Source organism: Tachyglossus aculeatus, chromosome 16, assembly GCF_015852505.1.
Source record: "Tachyglossus aculeatus isolate mTacAcu1 chromosome 16, mTacAcu1.pri, whole genome shotgun sequence".
Classification (NCBI taxonomy): Eukaryota; Metazoa; Chordata; class Mammalia; order Monotremata; family Tachyglossidae; genus Tachyglossus; species Tachyglossus aculeatus.
In genome coordinates this window covers 48027410-48046412 of record NC_052081.1, presented here as the reverse complement: position 1 = coordinate 48046412, position 19003 = coordinate 48027410, and the positions used below count along the sequence as shown (strand labels likewise).

Genomic DNA, 19003 nt, shown 5'->3' with positions numbered 1-19003 from the left:
TGCAGCGCAAGGTCCGGGGCCCTCCCCCCCTTTTTTTTCCTCCCCTTCCACGATCTTAACCCTGGTGCTGAGAAATTAAAAAATAAAAAGGGCACCGTTGGCCGGAAGCTTGGAGGGGGGGCCATGCCACCCCTCTCACTCAGAGTTGGCCGAAGAGGAACCAAGAGCGTGCTGGGGGGGGGAAAAAGCGGCTAAGCACACCATGCAAAGCATCGTTTTCTTCCACGGCAAGGGCGGCACACGAGTTGCACGTCGAAGGAGACTCCACTTTTTAATAGCCGAGGCCCCAAGCGCGCACGAGGAGGGAATTAAAACCCTCCCAACAGCGGGCGTGGGGGGAGGCCCAGCTCAGGCTGCTTCAAGTGATCTGTGGGGTCCCCTTAGGGGACGGGGTGGTCCCTGCGGCCGAGGGGCAAATGTCAGTCGAATCCAAGAGGGTGGCAAGACCGCAGCCCCTCCCTCCACGGCTCTGCCAGATCTCTGCTACTTACAACGCCATGGGGGGGTGGCACCACTCTACTCCACCAAACACACCTTTGCCAGAACCCCAGGGTGCAGGCAGAAACGACAAGGTGCCACACCATCCGTCACCACCTTTCTACCCAACTGGAGCGACTCTGCCCTAAAAGCCTGGCGTGCCGGGCCCCCGCCACACCCCACTCCTAAAATCTGGCCTGTTCGTCGCTGGCCGAGCCCCTAACTCTTAGGCCTGCATTACAACACTCCCGCCTCCAGCCTCGTCCCTCTCTTATCAAGTCAGTCAACATCCCCCACGGAAACCTGGGGGTCACCAGCATCTGCCCTCTTCAAACCAGGTGCTGGTTCGGGGGGGTGCAGAGGGCTGGGAAAGAGGGGCTGCCACACTTGCCCCAAACACAGGGCCAGAACGCAGTTGACCGTTCTGGGCACCCCGCATCTGGGATGGTCCAGCAGAAAGAACTGGGTGGAGACAGCAGGATGGTGGTTTTGGGGGGGGCAGGGGAAGGAAGGGGAAAGGAAGTTGGGATGCAACACGAGGCGGAGTCCTGTGGTTGCTTCACCTTACCGACCTGTTAAATCACCTCAGCAGTCGGGGGGGTGGGGGCAAGGGTGCTGTACTCACCTAACACTAGCCCCAGCCTAGCCCCGAGGTCGTGGAAGACTTCAGGGTGCCCTCTCCTGCACACCCCTCCCCTGTCGGCAGTGTGGACACAGATATATTTAGGGAGCCAGGGCTGCCCCTGGGTCACGACCGGCCCCTCCCCACAACCTTCCCTTACCCTTTCGGCCCCGGGTTGGTGTGGAGCCCTGAGGAAAGGAGAGGGAAAAAGAAAATCCACGGGTGGGCTAAGATGGCAGTGGATTAAAGGGATCATGATCACTTGGCGGTTCGGGCAGGCCGAAACGGTGGGGATTGATGATGGGCTTGCCCTCCTTCAGCTGCTCCAGGCTCAAAGCCCCGTGCCTCCCGGGGCCAGGAGGCCCTGCTGGAAAGGCAAGATGTCCCCCCCGCCCCTTTACAAGATCCCCTGAAGCGGGGAGGGGAAAAGGACGGGCCGGGAGAGGCAGCTGGGTGGCTGCCCCGCGTCCGTGTTCCCCAGACGAGCCAAGACAGTTTCCTCCTTGGCCTCCACCGGTCGTTGGCCACACCGGGAACCCCAAGAGCGAGCCCGCTCAGGCCGAGGCGGCGCCCAGGCTGGCCAGCAGGTCCTCCCTCTTGAGCTCCAGGGCCTGCAGGAAAGCCTGGACCCGCTCCTCCCGCGCGGCCGTGAGCCGGTTCAACAGCGCCCGCCGCCGTCGCCGGGGGTCCCCGGCGGCCGCGGCCCCCTCCCGGAGCAGCTGTTCCGTCACGGCCGCTTGGTCACTCTCCAGCTGCCGCCTCTTCCTCTCGTCCTCGTAGGCGTCCCGGGCCCTCTGGTGGGGTGGGAGAAAGAGGGAGAGAGGGGGGAGAGAGAGAGAGACAGAGAGGGCAAGGTGGACAGAGAGCTCCCGGGAAGCCCCGGCCTCCTCCCAGTCCTCTCCCGCTATGAGCACCCATGCCAATGGGCGGTCTGAACCACCCAGACCCTGCTCCCGGCGCTTTCCCAGGGCGGGCAGCGGGAGGACCCGGAGCTGGTGGTCAGCCAGGCGCCTAGGGCACCTCCCAGCCGGGCTGGAGGTCGTGGTCAAGGAAGCCAGGGCTTGACCCCCTTCTAGACTGTGAGCCCGTTGTTGGGTAGGGACCATCTCTATATGTCTCCCAAGCGCTTAGTACAGTGCTCTGCACACAGTAAGCGCTCAATAAATACGACTGAATGAATGACCAGCCTCCTCTGGTCTGCTCATTGGACTGATCCCAATTCCTTGTAACCACCCCAGCGCTTAGTACAGAGCCAGGCACAAAGTAAGCACTTAACAAATACCATCACTATCATTATCAGCTCCTAAGCCGGATGTGTCACCCCACTCCTCAAAAAACTCCAGCCGTTACCCATCTACATCCGCATCAAACAAAAACTCCTCACCATTGGCTTTAAAGCAGTCCATCACCATGACCCCTCATCTCACCCCGCTTCTCTCCTTCGACAAACCAGCCCAGACACCTACCTCACTCCTCTAGCGCTAACCTTCTCACCCCTGTCCCGCCTCTGGCCTGGAACGCCCTCCCTCCTCAAATCCGACAGACAATAACTCTCCCCGCCTCCAAAGCCTTATTGAAGGCCCATCTCCAAGAGCCCTTCCCAGACTAAGCCTCGTCTCCTCCTTTCCTTTTCCTCATCTCCCACTCCCTTCTGCGTCACCCTGACTTGTCACCTTTGCTCTTCCCCTCTCCCGCCCCACAGCACTTACGTCCTTTCATTTATTTGTTTTGACGTCTGCCTCCCCCCCTCGAAACTGTAAGCCTGCTGTGGGCAGGGAATGTCACTGTTTACTTACTCTATTGCCCTCTCCCAAGCCCCACAGCACTTAAGTCCTTTTATTTACGTCCTTTCATTTATTTGTATTGACGTCTGCCTCCCCCCCTCGAAACTGTAAGCCTGTTGTGGGCAGGGAATGTCACTGTTTACTTTATTGCCCTCTCCCAAGACCCACAGCACTTACATCCTTTTATTTATTTGTATTGATGTCTGCCTCCCCCCCCCTCGAAACTGTAAGCCTGTTGTGGGCAGGGAATGTCACTGTTTACTTACTCTATTGCCCTCTCCCAAGCCCCACAGCACTTACGTCCTTTTATTTGATTTGTATTGATGTCTGCCTCCCCGACTCGAATCTGTAAGCCTGTTGTGGGCAGGGAATGTCACTGTTTACTTACTCTATTGCCCTCTCCCAAGCACTTTAGTATGGTTAGTACTTAGTAAGCGCTCAATAAATACGACAATGAATGAATGAGGACATGGGTTGGCTGTGGCCGCTGGTGGTTGGGTTTTTTTTTTTGATGGCATTTATTAAGCGCTTACTATGTGCAAAGCACTGCTCAGCCACCTGCCTTCGGGGTGGGGGGATGGACGGAGTGTTTAGGGCCTTACCTGCAGCACCCCGTGGTTCACCTGGAACTGGAGTATGGCCTCACACAGGTTCCAGAAAGTGTACTCAGGCCACAGGACGGGCTGGAACACCAGGCACGAGTGGGAGGTCTGCAGGGGAAGAGGCCGGCACCGCTCAGCATCCCGACCCCCGTGGCCTCCCCGGGCCACCCTAGGTGGACGGGACGTGAGGGGCCCTAGCTCTTCCGCCGCCGCCGCCACACGGAGAATCGGCCTGGCCTGATGGTTCAAGCGCAGGCCTGGAATTCAGAAGGACCTGGGTTCTAATCCCAGCTCGGCCGCTGGTCTGCTGTGCGACCCCGGGCAAGTCACTTCCCCTCCTCGACTCTCCGTGCAAAACGGCCAACGTGATCCCATCCTTCACGTTTCTGTTTTACGCTTCCAATGCCCCCGAACCTTTCCCTTTCAGCTTCCTGCCTTTCCCTCCAGTTGCTCACCACGGACCTGTTGTCCTTGAATGTAGCCAGACCTTTCTTCAAGCGGCCGTTATCTCTGCCCGCACTGGAGACACTGTGGCCTAGTGGGATGACTACGGGGACAGGCATCGGGAGACCCAGGTTCCATTCCCAGCTCTGCCACGGGTCTGCTGTGTGACCTCGGGCGGGTCACACGCCCTCGCTGGGCCTCAGTTTCCTCAACTGTAAAGTGGGGTTAAAATACCGGCTCTCCCTCCTTCAGATTGTGAGCCCTCGAAGATTTCGACCTGATCTTGTGTCGCAGCAAAGTGTGCTTAGATAATAATAATAATAATGATGATGGCATTTGTTAAGCGCTATGTGCAAAGCACTGTTCTAAGCGCTGGGGAGAATACAAAGTGATTAGGTTGTCCCACGTGGGGCTCACAGTCTTCATCCCCATTTTACAGATGAGGGAACTGAGGCACAGAGAAGTCGAGTAACTTGCCCAAACTCACACAGCTGACAAGTGGCGGAGCCGGGATTTGAACCCATGACCTCTGACTCCAAAGTCCGTGCTCTTTCCACTGAGCCACGCTGCTCAGCACAGGGCTTGGCCCATAGTATGCGCTTAACAAATGCTATTATTATTATCTGATAATAACAGTATTACGTTATCAGGTTGTCCCACGTGGGGCTCACAGTCTTAGTCCCCATGTTACAGATGAGGGAACTGAGGCACAGAGAATAATAATAATAATAATGATGGTATTTGTTAAGTGTTTACTATGTGCCAAGTACTGTTCTAAGCACTGGGATAGATATAAGGTTATCAGGTCGTCCCATGTGGGGCTCACAGTCTTAATCCCCATTTTACAGATGAGGTAACCGAGGCATCGAGAAGTTAAGTGACTTGCCCAAGGTCACACAGCTGAAAAGTGTGACAATAATAGCACTGTTATTATTAACTAATTCCGTTAGACGGAAAACTTCTTCAAAAACAGGGCCCGTATCTCCCTCTTTCTATCTCAAGCAGTATATATAATAATAATAATTATGGTATTTGTTAAGTGCTTACTATGTGCAAAGCACTGTTCTAAGCACTGGGGAAGTTACAAGGTGATCAGGTTGTCCATATATGCTTGTACATATTTATTACTCTATTTATTTATTTTATTTTACTTGTACATATCTATTCTATTTATTTTATTTTGTTAGTACGTTTGGTTTTGTTCTCCGTCTCCCCCTTTTAGACTGTGAGCCCACTGTTGGGTAGGGACCGTCTCTAGATGTTGCCAACTTGTACTTCCCAAGCGCTTAGTCCAGTGCTCTGCACACAGTAAGCGCTCAATAAATACGATTGGGGACTGTCTCTCTATGTTGCCAATTTGTACTTCCCAAGCGCTTAGTACAGTGCTCTGCACACAGTAAGCGCTCAATAAATATGATTGATGATGATGATGATGATGGTATTTATTGAGCGCTTAGTGTGCGCACAGCACTGTACTAAACGTTTGGGAGAGTACACGCTGACGGTCTCCATGTTCCCTGCCCACAACGAGCTTACAGTCCAGAAGCCCATGCTTTGAACAACGCTCTGCACAGAGTAGGTGCTGGCTAAACACCGATGATGTGGCAGAGAACTGGACAGGGAATGTCTCTGTTTTAGTGTTATACAGAAAGCAACGTAGTTTAGTGGAAAGAGCCCAGGCTTGGGAGTGAGAGGTCCTGGGTACTAACCCCGGCTCCGCCACTTGCCAGCTATGTGACCTTGGGCAAGTCACTTAACTTCTCTGTGCCTCAGTTCCCTCATCTGTAAAATGGGGATGAAGACTGTGAGCCCCACATGGGATGACCTGATAACCTTGTATCTACCCCAGTGCTTAGAACAGTGCTTGGCACATAGTAAGCGCTTAACAAATGTCATCATTATTATTAGTATTATTATATGAGAATAATAATAATAATAATAATTTATTAATTATAATTATATTATATTAATATATTATATTATGTATTATATATGTTATATTATGATTATTATTATTATTATGAGAAGCAGCGTGGCTTAGCGGAAGGAGCCCGGGCTTGGGAGTCAGAGGTCATGAGTTCTAATTCCGGCTCCGCCACTTGCCAGCTATGTGACCTTGGGCAAGTCACTTAACTTCTCTGTGCCTCAGTTCCCTCATCTGTAAAATGGGGATGAAGACTGTGAGCCCCCCGTGGGATGACCTGATAACCTTGTATCTACGCCAGTGCTTAGAACAGTGCTTGGCACATAGTAAGCGCTTAACAAATGTCATCATTATTATTAGTATTATTATATGAGAATAATAATTATTATTATTATGAGAAGCAGCATGGCTTAGCGGAAGGAGCCTGGGCTTGGGAGTCAGAGGTCATGGGTTCTAATTCCGGCTCCGCCACTTGTCAGCTGTGTGACCTTGGGCAAGTCACTTAACTTCTCGATGCCTCGGTTACCTCATCTGTAAAATGGGGATTAAGACTGTGAGCCCCACATGGGACGACCTGATAACCTTGTATCTATCCCAGTGCTTAGAACAGTACTTGGCACATAGTAGACACTTAACAAATACCATCATTATTATTATTATTCTCTGTGCCTCAGTTCCCTCATCTGTAACATGGGGACTAAGACTGTGAGCCCCATGTGGGACAACCTGATAACATAACACTTAACAAATATCGTCATCATTATTCTCTGTGCCTCAGTTCCCTCATCTGTAAAATGGGGATTAAGACTGTGAGCCTCACATGGGACAACCTGATAACGTAAACACTTAACAAATACCATTATTATTATTCTCTGTGCCTCAGTTCCCTCATTTGTAAAATGGGGATTAAGACTGTGAGTCCCACATGGGACGACTTGATAACCTTGTACCTACCCAAGTGCTTAGAGCAGTGCTTGGCACATAGTAAACACTTAACAAATACCATCATTATTATTATTATTCTCGTTGCCTCAGTTCCCTCATCTGTAAAATGGGGATTAAGACTGTGGGCCCCACATGGGACAACCTGATAATGTAAACACTTAACAAATACCATCATTATTATTATTCTCTGTGCCTCAGTTCCCTCATCTGTAAAACGGGGATTAAGACTGTGAGCCTCACATGGGACAACCTGATAATGTAAACACTTAGCAAATACCATTATTATTATTATTATTATTCTCTGTGCCTCAGTTCCCTCATCTGTAAAATGGGGATTAAGACTGTGAGCCCCACATGGGACAACCACATCACCTTGCATCTACCCCAGCGCTTGGAACAGTGCTTCACACATAGCAAACACTTAACAAATACCATCACTATTACTATAGAGCCCAGGCTTGGGAGTTAAAAGGACCTGGGTTCCAATCCCAGCTCAGCCACTTGTCTGCTGTGTGACCTTGGCCAAGACACTTCACTTCTCTGAGCCCACTACCTCACCTGTAAAATGGGGATTAAGAAGATGAACCCAATGGGGGCCGGGGACTGGGTCCAATCTGATTTTCTTGAATCCACCAGAGGGTTTAGTACAGCGGGTAGCACATAACAAACACTAATATATCACAGTCATTATATTGTTCTATTGTCCTCTCCCAAGCACTTAATACAGTGCTTTCTACACAGTAAGCGCTCGGTAAATGAGACTGATTCTTGAGAGGAGGCACAAGCAGCAGGAGTGGGACCTAGAAAAGCCAGTGATTTAGCAGAGCGCTTAGGCCGGCTCCTTCGTCCACCTCTGTGGTCATCATCATCATCATCAATCGTATTTATTGAGCGCTTACTATGTGCAGAGCACTGTACTAAGCGCTTGGGAAGTCCAAATTGGCAACATATAGAGACAGTCCCTACCCAACAGTGGGCTCACAGTCTAAAAGGGGGAGACAGAGAACAAAACCAAACATACTAACAAAATAAAATAAATAGGATAGATATGTACAAGTAAAATAAATAAATAAATAAATGGAGTAGTAAATATGTACAAACATATATCCATATATACAGGTGCTGTAGGGAAGGGAAGGAGGTAAGATGGGGGGGATGGAGAGGGGGACGAGGCGGAGAGGAAGAAAGATGAGGGGTGCAACCCCTCATCGCTGCGAGGGGTTGCACCCCGCCCCTCTCCCAGCCCCGCTCACCAACCCCGGGTCACCCCGACAATCCACGGCTCCGTCCCGGCGGGGGTCCGGCCCCCGGATGACCTGACGGGGGGCCGGGGTGGGAGACACGCGGCGTCCTGCTCCGTTGGCCCCCCCAGGCCCACCTACCTGCCAGAGCAGGAAGTCGCTGAGCCGCACTTCTCCAGAGGTACGGATCAGGATGTCTGGATTGGGGGAGTGGTTTGTGTAAAGACAGCGGTCGATGAGTCCTTCCGACACGTCACTGTGGGTGGGTGGGTGGAGGGGGGGAGGTGTGTGTCACACACAGACACAGACACACACAATGTCTGCCTCCCCCTCTAGCCTGAAACCTCATTGGGCGCAGGGAAGGTGCCTGTTTTATTATACTCTCCCAAGTGATTTGTACAGTGCTCTGCACACAGTTAGCACTCAATAAACTCAGACATATATTAATGTCTGTCCTCCCCCCCTAGACTGTGAGCTCGTTGTGAGCAGGGAATGTGTCTGTTTATTGTTATATTGTACTCTCCCAAGCGCTTTGTACAGTGCTCGGCACACAGTAAGTGCTCAATAAATATGACTGAGTGACTCTCACACGCGCACGAGTCGGAAATGCCCTTGATACAGAAACCCAAGGGAAAGAAGGGCAGAGACAGGGAGGAAGGGGGAGGCGGGCAGGGGCGGATGGGAAGGAGAAGGATGCAGGGAGGGAGGGAGAGGTGGAGGCAGGCTAGCAGGGAGGAGGGAGGGCAGGTGGACGGGTGGATGGATGGACGGACGGACGGACGATCACCTGGGCTTCAGGAGGCCTTGTTCAACCCCCCAGGCCATCTCGCGCACGGCGTTGCTGATCTCGTGGCGGGATGTGTAGGCGAAGCACACGTTTAGGAAGCACCTGGAGAAGCCAGAGGGATTTAGCGCGGACGCTTTCGGGGGAGCTCCGGTCCGAGGGGTGGGGAGCCAGCTGCAGCCGCCCCCTGGAGCTCTCCCAGCTATGGGGGGCCAGGGAACCAAGGGAGGGGTCTGCGGCTCGTGAGGAGGACGGAAGAGGAGGCCGAAGAGTTAGCCCTGGTATGGAGCCACGGAGGGTTCAGGCCCGGTGAAGCAGCTGGCCCTCCCGCCCCGTGGTCCCCCGTGGGGAGGGGGGGGACCTACTCACTTGTTGTAGCTGCGAGTGGCCCGCACGGCTCGGGCGATGAGTTCCTGCAGGTCCCGAGGCAGCAGGTGCAGGTCGCCCAGGACCCGGATGCACACGCCGTGTTTCCGCAGCTTCTCCCTGGCCACGGGGGCGACCGTCAGTCACCAACTCGGCTGGACCTCACTGCAAGCTCCCCGTGGGCCAGGAATCTGTCCGTTTATTGTTGTACGGTACTCCCCCCGGCACTTAGTACAGTGCTCTGCCCACAGTAAGCCCTCAATAAATATGACTGATCGTCTCTCTCCTCAGGCAAGAACCACCAGACACCCAGGCCGGGTTGTCTCAACGTCTCCCTGGTCTCCCAGAATGTCGCTCACCCTCGTGGGCAGGGAACAGTGTGGCCCGGCGGATAGAGCTCGGGCGTGGGAGTCAAAAGGACCTGAGTTCTAATGCTGGCTCCACTGCTTGTCTGCTGTGGGACAAGTCATTTCACTTCCTCTGGGCCTCAGTGACCTCATCCGTAAAATGGGGATTAGGACTGTGAGCCCTGTGTATCTGTTGTTGTATCGCACTCTCCCAAGCGCTTAGTACAGCTCCCCCTCCTCCCCCTCTCCATCCCCCCGCCTTACCTCCTTCCCTTCCCCACAGCACCTGTATATATGTTTGTACATATTTATTACTCTATTTATTTTACTTGTACATATCTATTCTACTTATTTTATTTTGTTAACATGTTTGGCTTTGTTCTCTGTCTCCCCCTTCTAGACCGTGAGCCCACTGTTGGATAGGGACCGTCTCTATATGTTGCCAACTTGTACTTCCCAAGCACTTAGTACAGTGCTCTGCACACAGTAAGCGCTCAATAAATACGACTGATTGGTTGATTGATTGACACAGTGCTCTGCACACAGCTAGCGTGCAATAAATATAACTGAATGAATGAATGTGGAACAGGGACCACGTCCAACCTGATTAGCTCATATCTAACCCTGCGCTAAGAACAGGGGTAGAACAGGCCTTCCCGGACTGAGCCCCCTTTTTCCTCTCCTTCTCCCCACCCTACCTCCTTCCCCTCCCCACAGCCCCTGCTTATATGTTTGTACAGATTTATTACTCTATTTATTTGACTTGTACATATTTACTATTCTGTTAATGATGTGCATTTGGCTTTAATTCTTTCGGTTCTGACGACTTGACACCTGTCCACAGGTTTTGTCGTCTGTCTCCCCCTTCTAGGCTGTGAGCCCGTTGTCGGGTAGGGACCGTCTCTATATGCTGCCGACTTGGACTTCCCAAGCGCTTAGTACAGTGCTCTGCACTCAGTAAGCGCTCAATAAATAGTGTAAGCAACAACAACCGTGACAACAGCGAGGCGGTGCCGGCTTTCCGGAAAAGCCCCTCCCCGGCCTGCGACCCCCCCGTCTCACTGTTCCTCCATCAGGCGGGTGAACTTCTGGCGGGCCAGATCCATCAGCCCGTCCACCTCGTCCTTGGTGCGTTTGAAGTTCTCGATGCTGAAGGCGTACACCGTCACCTCACGGACTCCCAGGTTCAGGCACCAGCGCAGAGTCTGCCGAAGGCGGGCAAAAGTCAGTTCTCAGCCCCTCCCGGGGGAGGGAGGGGGTCACAGGGACCCTCCCGGGTGGGTAGGATGAAGGCCCGCGCCGTCCTCCGGTTGAAGGCGACGCTCCCTCAACTGGAAGCTCACTGTGGGCAAGGAGTGTTCGCTCATTCCATTGTATTTATTGAGCGTTTGCTGGGTGCTGAGCGAGAGCGTGTCCGTTACACTGTTGTATCCTGTGTATGAAGCAGCGTGACTCAGTGGAAAGAGCCCGCGCTTGGGAGTCAGAGGTAGTGGGTTCTAATCCCAGCTCCGCCGCTTATCAATGAAAAGTATTTATTGAGCGCTTACTGTGTGCAGAGCACTGTACTAAGCACTTGGGAAGTACAAGCTGGCTTATCAGCTGTGTGACTTTGGGCCAGTCACTTAACTTCTCCAGGCCTTAGTGACCTCATCTGGAACATGGGGATGAAGACTGTGAGCCCTACGTGGGACAACCTGATTACCTTGTATCGACCCCAGGGCTTAGATCGGTGCTTGGCACCTAGTAAACGCTTAACAAATACCATTATTATTATTATCCTACTCATCATCATCATCAATCGTATTTATTGAGCGCTTACTATGTGCAGAGCACTGTACTAAGCACTTGGGAAGTAGAAGTTGGCTTATCAGCTGTGTGACTTTGGGCCAGTCACTTAACTTCTCCAGGCCTTAGTGACCTACCTCATCTGGAAAATGGGGATGAAGACTGTGAGCCCTACGTGGGACAACCTGATTACCTTGTATCTACCCCAGGGCTTAGATCGGTGCTTGGCACCTAGTAAACGCTTAACAAATACCATTATTATTATTATCCTACTCATCATCATCATCAATCGTATTTATTGAGCGCTTACTATGTGCAGAGCACTGTACTAAGCGCTTGGGAAGTACAAATTGGCAACATATAGAGACAGTCCCTACCCAACAGTGGGCTCACAGTCTAAAAGAGTGGGCTCACGGTCTAAAGTCTACTCTCTCTAGCATTCAGTACAGTGCTCCATACACATAAGCACTCGAGAAATACGACGGAGGCACGCTGGGCCTCCGCGTCAGGCTTGGGAACGAAGGCCGGGGTGCCTCCCCCCGTCCCCCGGATACGTCACCCACCTCAGCCAGCTTGTCGAAGCCTTGGGAGTGGCCCTGCTGCCTCTCCACTTGACACTTCTGGGCGTAGCGGCGGTTCCCGTCCATGATGAAGGCGATGTGCTTGGGCATTGGGCCCGCCTGTGGTGGGGGAAGAGACGCCGGAGTCTGAGGCGTCTCCGAGCAGGCAGACGGCCGTCACCACGGAGCGCCGGCCCCTTTCCAAGGGGAGAGCTTCCTGACTGACTCGCTTCTCCCACTTCCCAACTCTCAGTGACCGCCAAACCCTTCTCCTGGGGATGTGATGAAAACGAGGGCTAGAGCTGAGAGCGGCTCACAGGACTGGCCGTTCACCCGGCAGTGACCCATGGAGGCAGCTGCCCCAGTGGCTGCTAGGCCATCATCATCATCAATCGTATTTATTGAGCGCTTACTGTGTGCAGAGCACTGTACTAAGCGCTTGGGAAGTACAAGTTGGCAACACAACTTGTACACGTAACCTCTGTGGGGTCCACGGATTTCTCTGCACGTCTGCTGCTCTGAGGGAATGGCTTTCGGCTCTGACGAACCGGACCGGGGTCTGAGGAGGAAGGGCAATGCAGCCCAGCACAGCGGACAGAACACAGGGCTGGGAGTCAGAAGGTCACGGGTTCTAATCCCGGCTCTGCCACTTGTCTGCTGCCTGACCTTGGGCAAGTCGCTTCACTTCTCTGGGCCTCAGTGACCTCATCTGTAAAATGGAGATTGAGATCGTGAGCCCCACGTGGGACAAGGGACTGTATCCAACCTGATTTGCTTGTACCCATCCCAGCGCTTAATACAGTGCCTGGCACATAGCAGACGCTTAACAAGTACCATAATTATTAATTACTATTATTAAATCGCAGGAGGGCTGGGGACCAGGACTAATTTTTCCTCTGGTAATAATAATTACGGTACTTAGGTGCATATGCTTATATGCTAAGCACTGCTCTAAGCAATAAGGTGTATTCCAGCTAATCAGAGAAGCAGTGCGGCTTAGTGGGAAGAGCACGGGCTTTGGAGTCAGAGGTCGCAGGTTCAAATCCCGACTCTGTCAATTGTCAGCTGTGTGACTTTGGGCAGGTCACTTAACTTCTCTGTGCCTCAGTTACCTCATCTGTAAAATGGGAATTAAAACTGTGAGCCCCCTGTGGGACAACCTGATCACCTTGTAACCTCCCCAGCGCTTAGAACAGTGCTTTGCACATAGTAAGCGCTTAATAAATGCCATTATTATTATTAATCAGGTTGGAGCCAGTCCCTACCCCAGATGGGGCTCCCACTCTTATCCCCATTTTACAAATGAGGTAACCAAGGCACAGAGAAGTGAAGCGACTTGCCCAAGGTCACACAGCAGACACGTGGAGGTGCAGAAATTAGAATCTAGGTCCTTTGGACTAACGGGTCTGGGCTATACCCACTAAGTCATTCTTTCCCAGAGCTCAGGACAGAGCTCTCAAGCCGAAGGCGCTCAGTCCACACCTGCTGAGCGAAGGAAGTCGAGGAGGACGGGGTGGCCAGGAAAAGGCTCTCCTGGGCCGCGAGCAGGAAGGGGAGAGGGAGGCCTTTAGCCGCCTCTCCTCCTCCTCCACTGGCCTCACGCCCATCACTCCCTCCTCCAAGCCAAATTATCAGAGGGTGGTCAGTCAGTCAATCGTACTTATTGAGCGCTCACTGTGTGCAGTGCACCGTACGAAGCACCTGGGAGAGTAGAGCACAACGATACAACAGACACATTCCCTGCCCACAACCAACTTACAGTCTAGAGGGAGAGAAAATCAGACGTGAATAGAAATAAATGACAGATAGGTACACAAACGCTGTGGGGCTGGGAGCGGGGATGAATAAAGGGAGTAAGGGCGATGCAGAAGGGAGTGGAAGAAGAGAAAAGGAGGGCTTAGTCAGGGAAGTTGTATTTATTGAGCGCTTACTATGTGCAGAGCAAGGGACAAAGCGCTTGGGAGAGTACAATATAACAATAATCCAAGCCTTCACTAAGGCTTTATATGGGAGGAGAGTGACGGTCTGTCAGCTATGAAGAGGGAGGGCGTTCCAGAATGTGGGCGAGAGGTCGGCAGTGGAGACGGACAAGATGGAGGTGACAGACGAGATGGAGGTCTCCCCGGGACAGAGCCATCCAGGCCCCTCTCCCCCAGACCCCCTCACCTTTATGATGTTGGCACAGAGTCGCTCGATGAGAGACAGCTCTCCTTCCCGGATCCACGACATGGTCCCCCCTGCCAAGCCAGAGCTGCTGGGGCCTCCGTCCTGGGACAGCCGGTCTCCAGTCACCTGAGAAAGCAACATTCCCATTAGCCCACGGGGCCTGGCCCTTGGCGCGTATCCCAGCCAGTCCCCTGCCTTGAACTGAAGTCGCGAGCACCGGACACCACATCCCACTGGAACAGACCAAGGCCTGGAAAAGCAGCGTGGAAAAGCAGCCTGAAGACAGGCCCGGGAGTCGGAAGTACTTGGGTTCTAATGCCGGCTCTCCCACTTGTCTGCTAGGTGACCCTGGGCAAGTCATTTCACTTGTGCCTCAGTTACCTCATCTGTAAAACAGGGACTAAGACTGGGAGCCCCATGTGGGACACGGACTGTGTCCAACCTGATTCACTTGTACCTACCCCAGAGCTCAGCACAGTGCCTGGCACATAGTAAGCACTAAAATACCATGTTAAAAAAAAAAAAGGCTGCCTGCACATCCCCTTCTAAGCACTGGAGTAGACACAGAGTAATCAGATTGTCCTATATGGGGCTCACAGTCTTAATCCTCATTTTACAGATGAGGGAACTGAGGCACAGAGAAGTGAAGTGACTTGCCCAAAGTCACACAGCAGCCAAGTGGCGGAGCCGGGATTAGAACCTCCAAGCGCTTAGTACAGCGCTCTGCACACAGTAAGCGCTCAATAAATACGATTGAATGAATGAATGACCTCTGACTCCCAAGTGTGTGCTCCTCTTTTCACTAAGTCACGCTGCTTCAGAAGCAGGAGGAGCATGGCCTAGTGGAATGAGCCCAGGCTTGGGAGTCGGAGCATTTGGGCTCTGATCCCAGCTCTGCCACTTGTCTGCTGTGACGGGGCGGGGAGAAGCGCTTAGTACAGTGCTCTGAACACAGTAAGAGCTCAACAATGACAACTGATCGATGGGAAAGGGGAGGAGAGGAGGGGAGGCCCAACCTCCATCCTGTGCCCAGCCTTCTCCACTGCCCCCCAGCCAAGCCTCACGGCCCCTTCCTTCAGAAAAGCAGCGTGGCTCAGTGGAAAAGAGCATGGGCTTTGGAGTCAGAGGTCATGGATTCAAATCCCGGCTCCTGCAGCTGTGTGACTTTGGGCAAGCCACTTAACTTCTCTGGGCCTCAGTTCCCTCATCTGTAAAAAATGGGGATGAAGACTGTGAGCCCCCCCGTGGGACAACCTGATCCACCTTGTAACCTCCCCGGTGCTTAGAACAGTGCTTTGCACATAGTAAGCGCTTACCAAATGCCATCATTATTATTATTCAGTTGCCCTCTGTGCCCGCTTTGCCAGTGTACAAAGGTGCCAGGCTCTAGCCCTCTGGGTATCAGACCCTCATGGTTCTAGAAAGGCTGGCTCCTTGTCTTGCCCTTCCCGCCCATCTCCGCTCCCACTTTTTCCATATCCTTCCACGTAAAAACATGGTTGCCCCTGCCCACCCATGCACAGGCCCTGCCCTCCTCTCCTCCCTGACTACTCTCCTTCCATGACTCTGCCCCCTGGTCCCAGCCCACCTCCCTCCTGGCTCCTAAAAATAATAATAATAATGGTATTTGCTAAGCGCCTACTATGTGCCAGGCCCTGTAATAATAATAAATAGTGGTGGTATTTGTTAAGCGCTATGTGCCAAATACAGTTTTAAGCACTGGGGTAGATACAAGGTAATCAGGGTGTCATTCAATCGTATTTACTGAGTGTTTACTGTGTGCAGAGCACTGTACTAAGCGCTTGGGAAGTGCCCACATAGGGCTCACAGTCTTAATCCCCATTTTACAGATGAGGGAACTGAGGCACAGAGAAGTTAAGTGATTTGCCCAAGGTCACACAGCTAAGTGACTGTCTCTCTATGTTGCCAACTTGTACTTCCCAAGCGTTTAGTACAGTGCTCTGCACACAGTAAGCGCTCAATAAATACGATTGACTGACTGATAAATGGCGGTGTCGGGATTAGAACTCACGACATCTTACTCCCTCCCACCCACCAAATGATGGCATTTATTAAGCGCTTACTATGTGCAGAGCACTGTTCTACACGCTGGACCAGTGCTCTTTCCACTAAGCCACGCTGCTTCACTGTATTAGGCCTGGGGTGAATAACAATAATAATAATGGCATTTATTAAGCGCTTACTATGCGCAAAGCACTGTTCTAAGCGCTGGGGATGTTACAAGGTGATCAGGTTGTCCCACGGGGGGCTCACACTCTTCATCCCCAGTCACAGTCTTCATCTTTTAGACTGTGAGCCCACTGTTGGGTAGGGACTGTCACTATATGTTGCCAATTTGTACTTCCCAAGCGCTGAGTACAGTGCTCTGCACATAGTAAGCGCTCAATAAATACGATTGATGATGATGATCCCCATTTTACAGATGAGGGAACTGAGGCCCGGAGAGGTGAAGTAACTTGCCCAAAGTCACCCAGCTGACAAGTGGAGGGGCCAGGATTCGAACCCATGACCTCTGACTCTCAAGCCCGGGCTCCTTCCACTGAGCCACGCTGCTTCTCACACGCAAATAGGGTTGGATCCAGTCCCTGTCCTGCTTGGGGCTCACAGTCTTCATCCCCATTTTCCTTCTAGACTGTGAGCCTGCTGTTGGGTAGGGACCGCCTCTATATGTTGCCAACTTCTACTTCCCAAGCGCTTAGTACAGTGCTCTGCACACAGTAAGCGCTCAATAAATAAATAAATAATAATTCAATAAATACGATTGAATGAATGAATGAGGTCACTGAGGCCCAGGGGCCCACGCTGAGAAGCAGCGTGTTTCAGTGGGAAGAGCCCGGGCTTGGGAGTCAAAGGTCGTGGGTTCTAATCCCGACTCCGCCAACTGTCAGCTGGGTGGCTTTGGGCAAGTCACTTCTCTGGGCCTCAGTTACCACATCTGTCAAATGGGGATGAAGACTATGAGCCCCCCCCCCCGTGGGACAACCTGATCACCTTGTATCCTCCCCAGCGCTTAGGACAGTGCTTGGCACATCTAGACTGTGAGCCCACTGTTGGGTAGGGACCGTCTCTATATGTTGCCAAGTTGGACTTCCCAAGCGCTTACTACAGTGCTCTGCACACAGTAAGCGCTCAATAAATACGACTGAATGAATAATAAGCGCTTAATAAATGCCGTCACTATTATTATTATTATTATTATTATTACGTGCTGTGCCTTTGCCAAGGCCACCCAGCAGCCAAGTGGCGGGGCCGGGGTTAGCCCCCCAGGCCCCCCAGGCCCCCCAGGCCCCCCTGCCCCTCCCGCCCCCGGGGGTGGGGGGGGTGGGGGGATGGGGGTGGAGAGGGCTGTCCCTACCTCCTCCTCCTCCTCCTCCTCCTCCTCCTCCGCCCGCCCGCGTCCTCGGCCCAGCTGGCAGACGGGGCCGCCGCACGACGTGGCGCGCTCGTGACGTCATGACGCAGGCGCCCGCCGACAGGGCCGCACCGCCCCCCCCTCACTAACTCGCGCGCATGCGCGCGCTGTCCCCCTCATCTTCTCGCGCGCTGTCTCCCTCCCTGCCCTCATCTTTCTTCTCGCGATTTCTCCTTCCCCCTCCCTCATCTCCCGCCCCCTTCCCTTCTTATCTCTTCTCGTTTTTCCCTTTTCATCTCTTTTATCTCGCGCTCTCTCCCTTCTTTCCCTCTCTCCCCTCATCTCTTCCGTCTCGCGCGCTCTCCCCCATTTCCCCCCCATCTCTCCTCTCGCGCGCCCTCTCTCCCTCCTTTCCCTCTGTCCCCCATCTCTTCTGTCTCGCGCGCTCTCTCCCTTTCCCTCTCTCATCTCTCTTCCCGCTCTCCCCTGTCCCCCCCTCATCTCTCTTCCCGCTCTCCCCTTCCCCCCCTCATCTGTCTTCTCGCTCTCTCCCGCTGTCGCTCCCTCCTTTCCCCACCCCTCATCTCTTGTCTCGCGCGCTCCCTCCCTTTCCTTCTCTCATCTCTCTCCTCGCTGTCCCCTTCCCCCCTCTCATCTCTCTCCTCGCTCTCCCCCTTTCCCCCCCTCATCTCTCTTCTCGCTCGCTCTCCCTCCCTCCTTTCCCTCTCTCCCCCATCTCTCCTCGTTCTCCCCCTTTTCCCCCCTCTCATCTCCCCTTTCCCCCTCTCATCTCTCCTCTGGCTGTCCCCTATCCCCCTCTCATCTCTCTTCTCGCTGTCCCCTTTCCCCCTCATCTCTCTTGTCGCTCTCTCCCGTTCTCCCTCCCTTCCCTCTTCCCTCATCTTGTCTCGCGCGCTCTCCCCCCTTCCCCCCTCTCATCTCTCTCGTCGCTCTCCCCCCTTTCCCCCTCTCATCTCTCTCCTCGCGCGCTCTCCCTCCCTCCTTTCCCTCTCCCCATCTCTTCTGTCTCTCGCGCGCTCTCCCTTCTCTCATCTCTTCTCGCTCTCCCCGTTCCCCCCTCTCATCTCTCTAATCGCTCTCCCCCTAGCTCTCCCTCCTTTCCCTGTCTCCCCTCATCTCTTCTGTCTCGCGCGCTCTCTCCCTTTCCTTCTCATCCCTCTCCCCCTTCCCCCGCTCATCTCTCTTCTCGTTCTCCCCCGCTGTCTCCCCCCTTTGCCCCTCACCTCTTTTCACGCGCTCTCTCTCCCTCCTTTCCCTCCCTCCCCTCATCTCTTCTGTCTCACGCACTCTCTCCCCTTTTCCTTTTCTTATCTCTTCTCTCTCCCCTTTCCCCCCTCATCTCGCTCTCCCCTTTCCCCTCTCATCCTTCTCGCGCACTCTCTCCCTCCTTTCCCCCCATCTCTTCTCTCTCGTGCGCTCTCTCCCCCTTTAATAATAATAATAATAATGGCGTTTATTAAGCGCTGGGGGGAGGGGTTACAAGGTGATCAGGTTGTCCCACGGGGGGCTCACAGTCTTCATCCCCATTTTACGGATGAGGGAACTGAGGCACAGAGAAGTGG

At 53.2% G+C, this 19003-nt stretch overlaps 1 protein-coding gene across 1 annotated transcript; it reads right to left on the bottom strand.

Moving 5' to 3' along the window:
• Positions 1-258: 258 nt before the first annotated feature.
• On the bottom strand, positions 259-17448 carry DHDDS (dehydrodolichyl diphosphate synthase subunit). Its single transcript, XM_038757823.1, has 9 exons — positions 17424-17448; positions 14048-14173; positions 11885-12001; positions 10599-10741; positions 9193-9309; positions 8827-8928; positions 8181-8295; positions 3486-3593; positions 259-1893 (listed from the first exon to the last, which is right to left on the bottom strand). Exons 2-9 carry the CDS (start codon positions 14108-14110, stop codon positions 1654-1656), a joined length of 1005 nt encoding a protein of 334 aa, XP_038613751.1. The 5' UTR covers positions 14111-14173; positions 17424-17448; the 3' UTR covers positions 259-1653.
• Positions 17449-19003: the final 1555 nt, after the last annotated feature.

What these genes read in the sequence shown, in the direction of transcription:
- DHDDS (XM_038757823.1), bottom strand. Translation starts at nt 14,110, where the DNA reads ATGTCGTGGATCCGGGAAGGAGAGCTGTCTCTCATCGAGCGACTCTGT. An exon ending in TCTGTGCCAACATCATAAAG is followed by an intron (nt 12,002 to 14,047) that starts GTGAGGGGGTCT and finishes CCCCCACCACAG; the next exon opens with GCGGGCCCAATGCCCAAGCA. An exon ending in GCTTCGACAAGCTGGCTGAG is followed by an intron (nt 10,742 to 11,884) that starts GTGGGTGACGTA and finishes CGCCTTCGGCAG; the next exon opens with ACTCTGCGCTGGTGCCTGAA.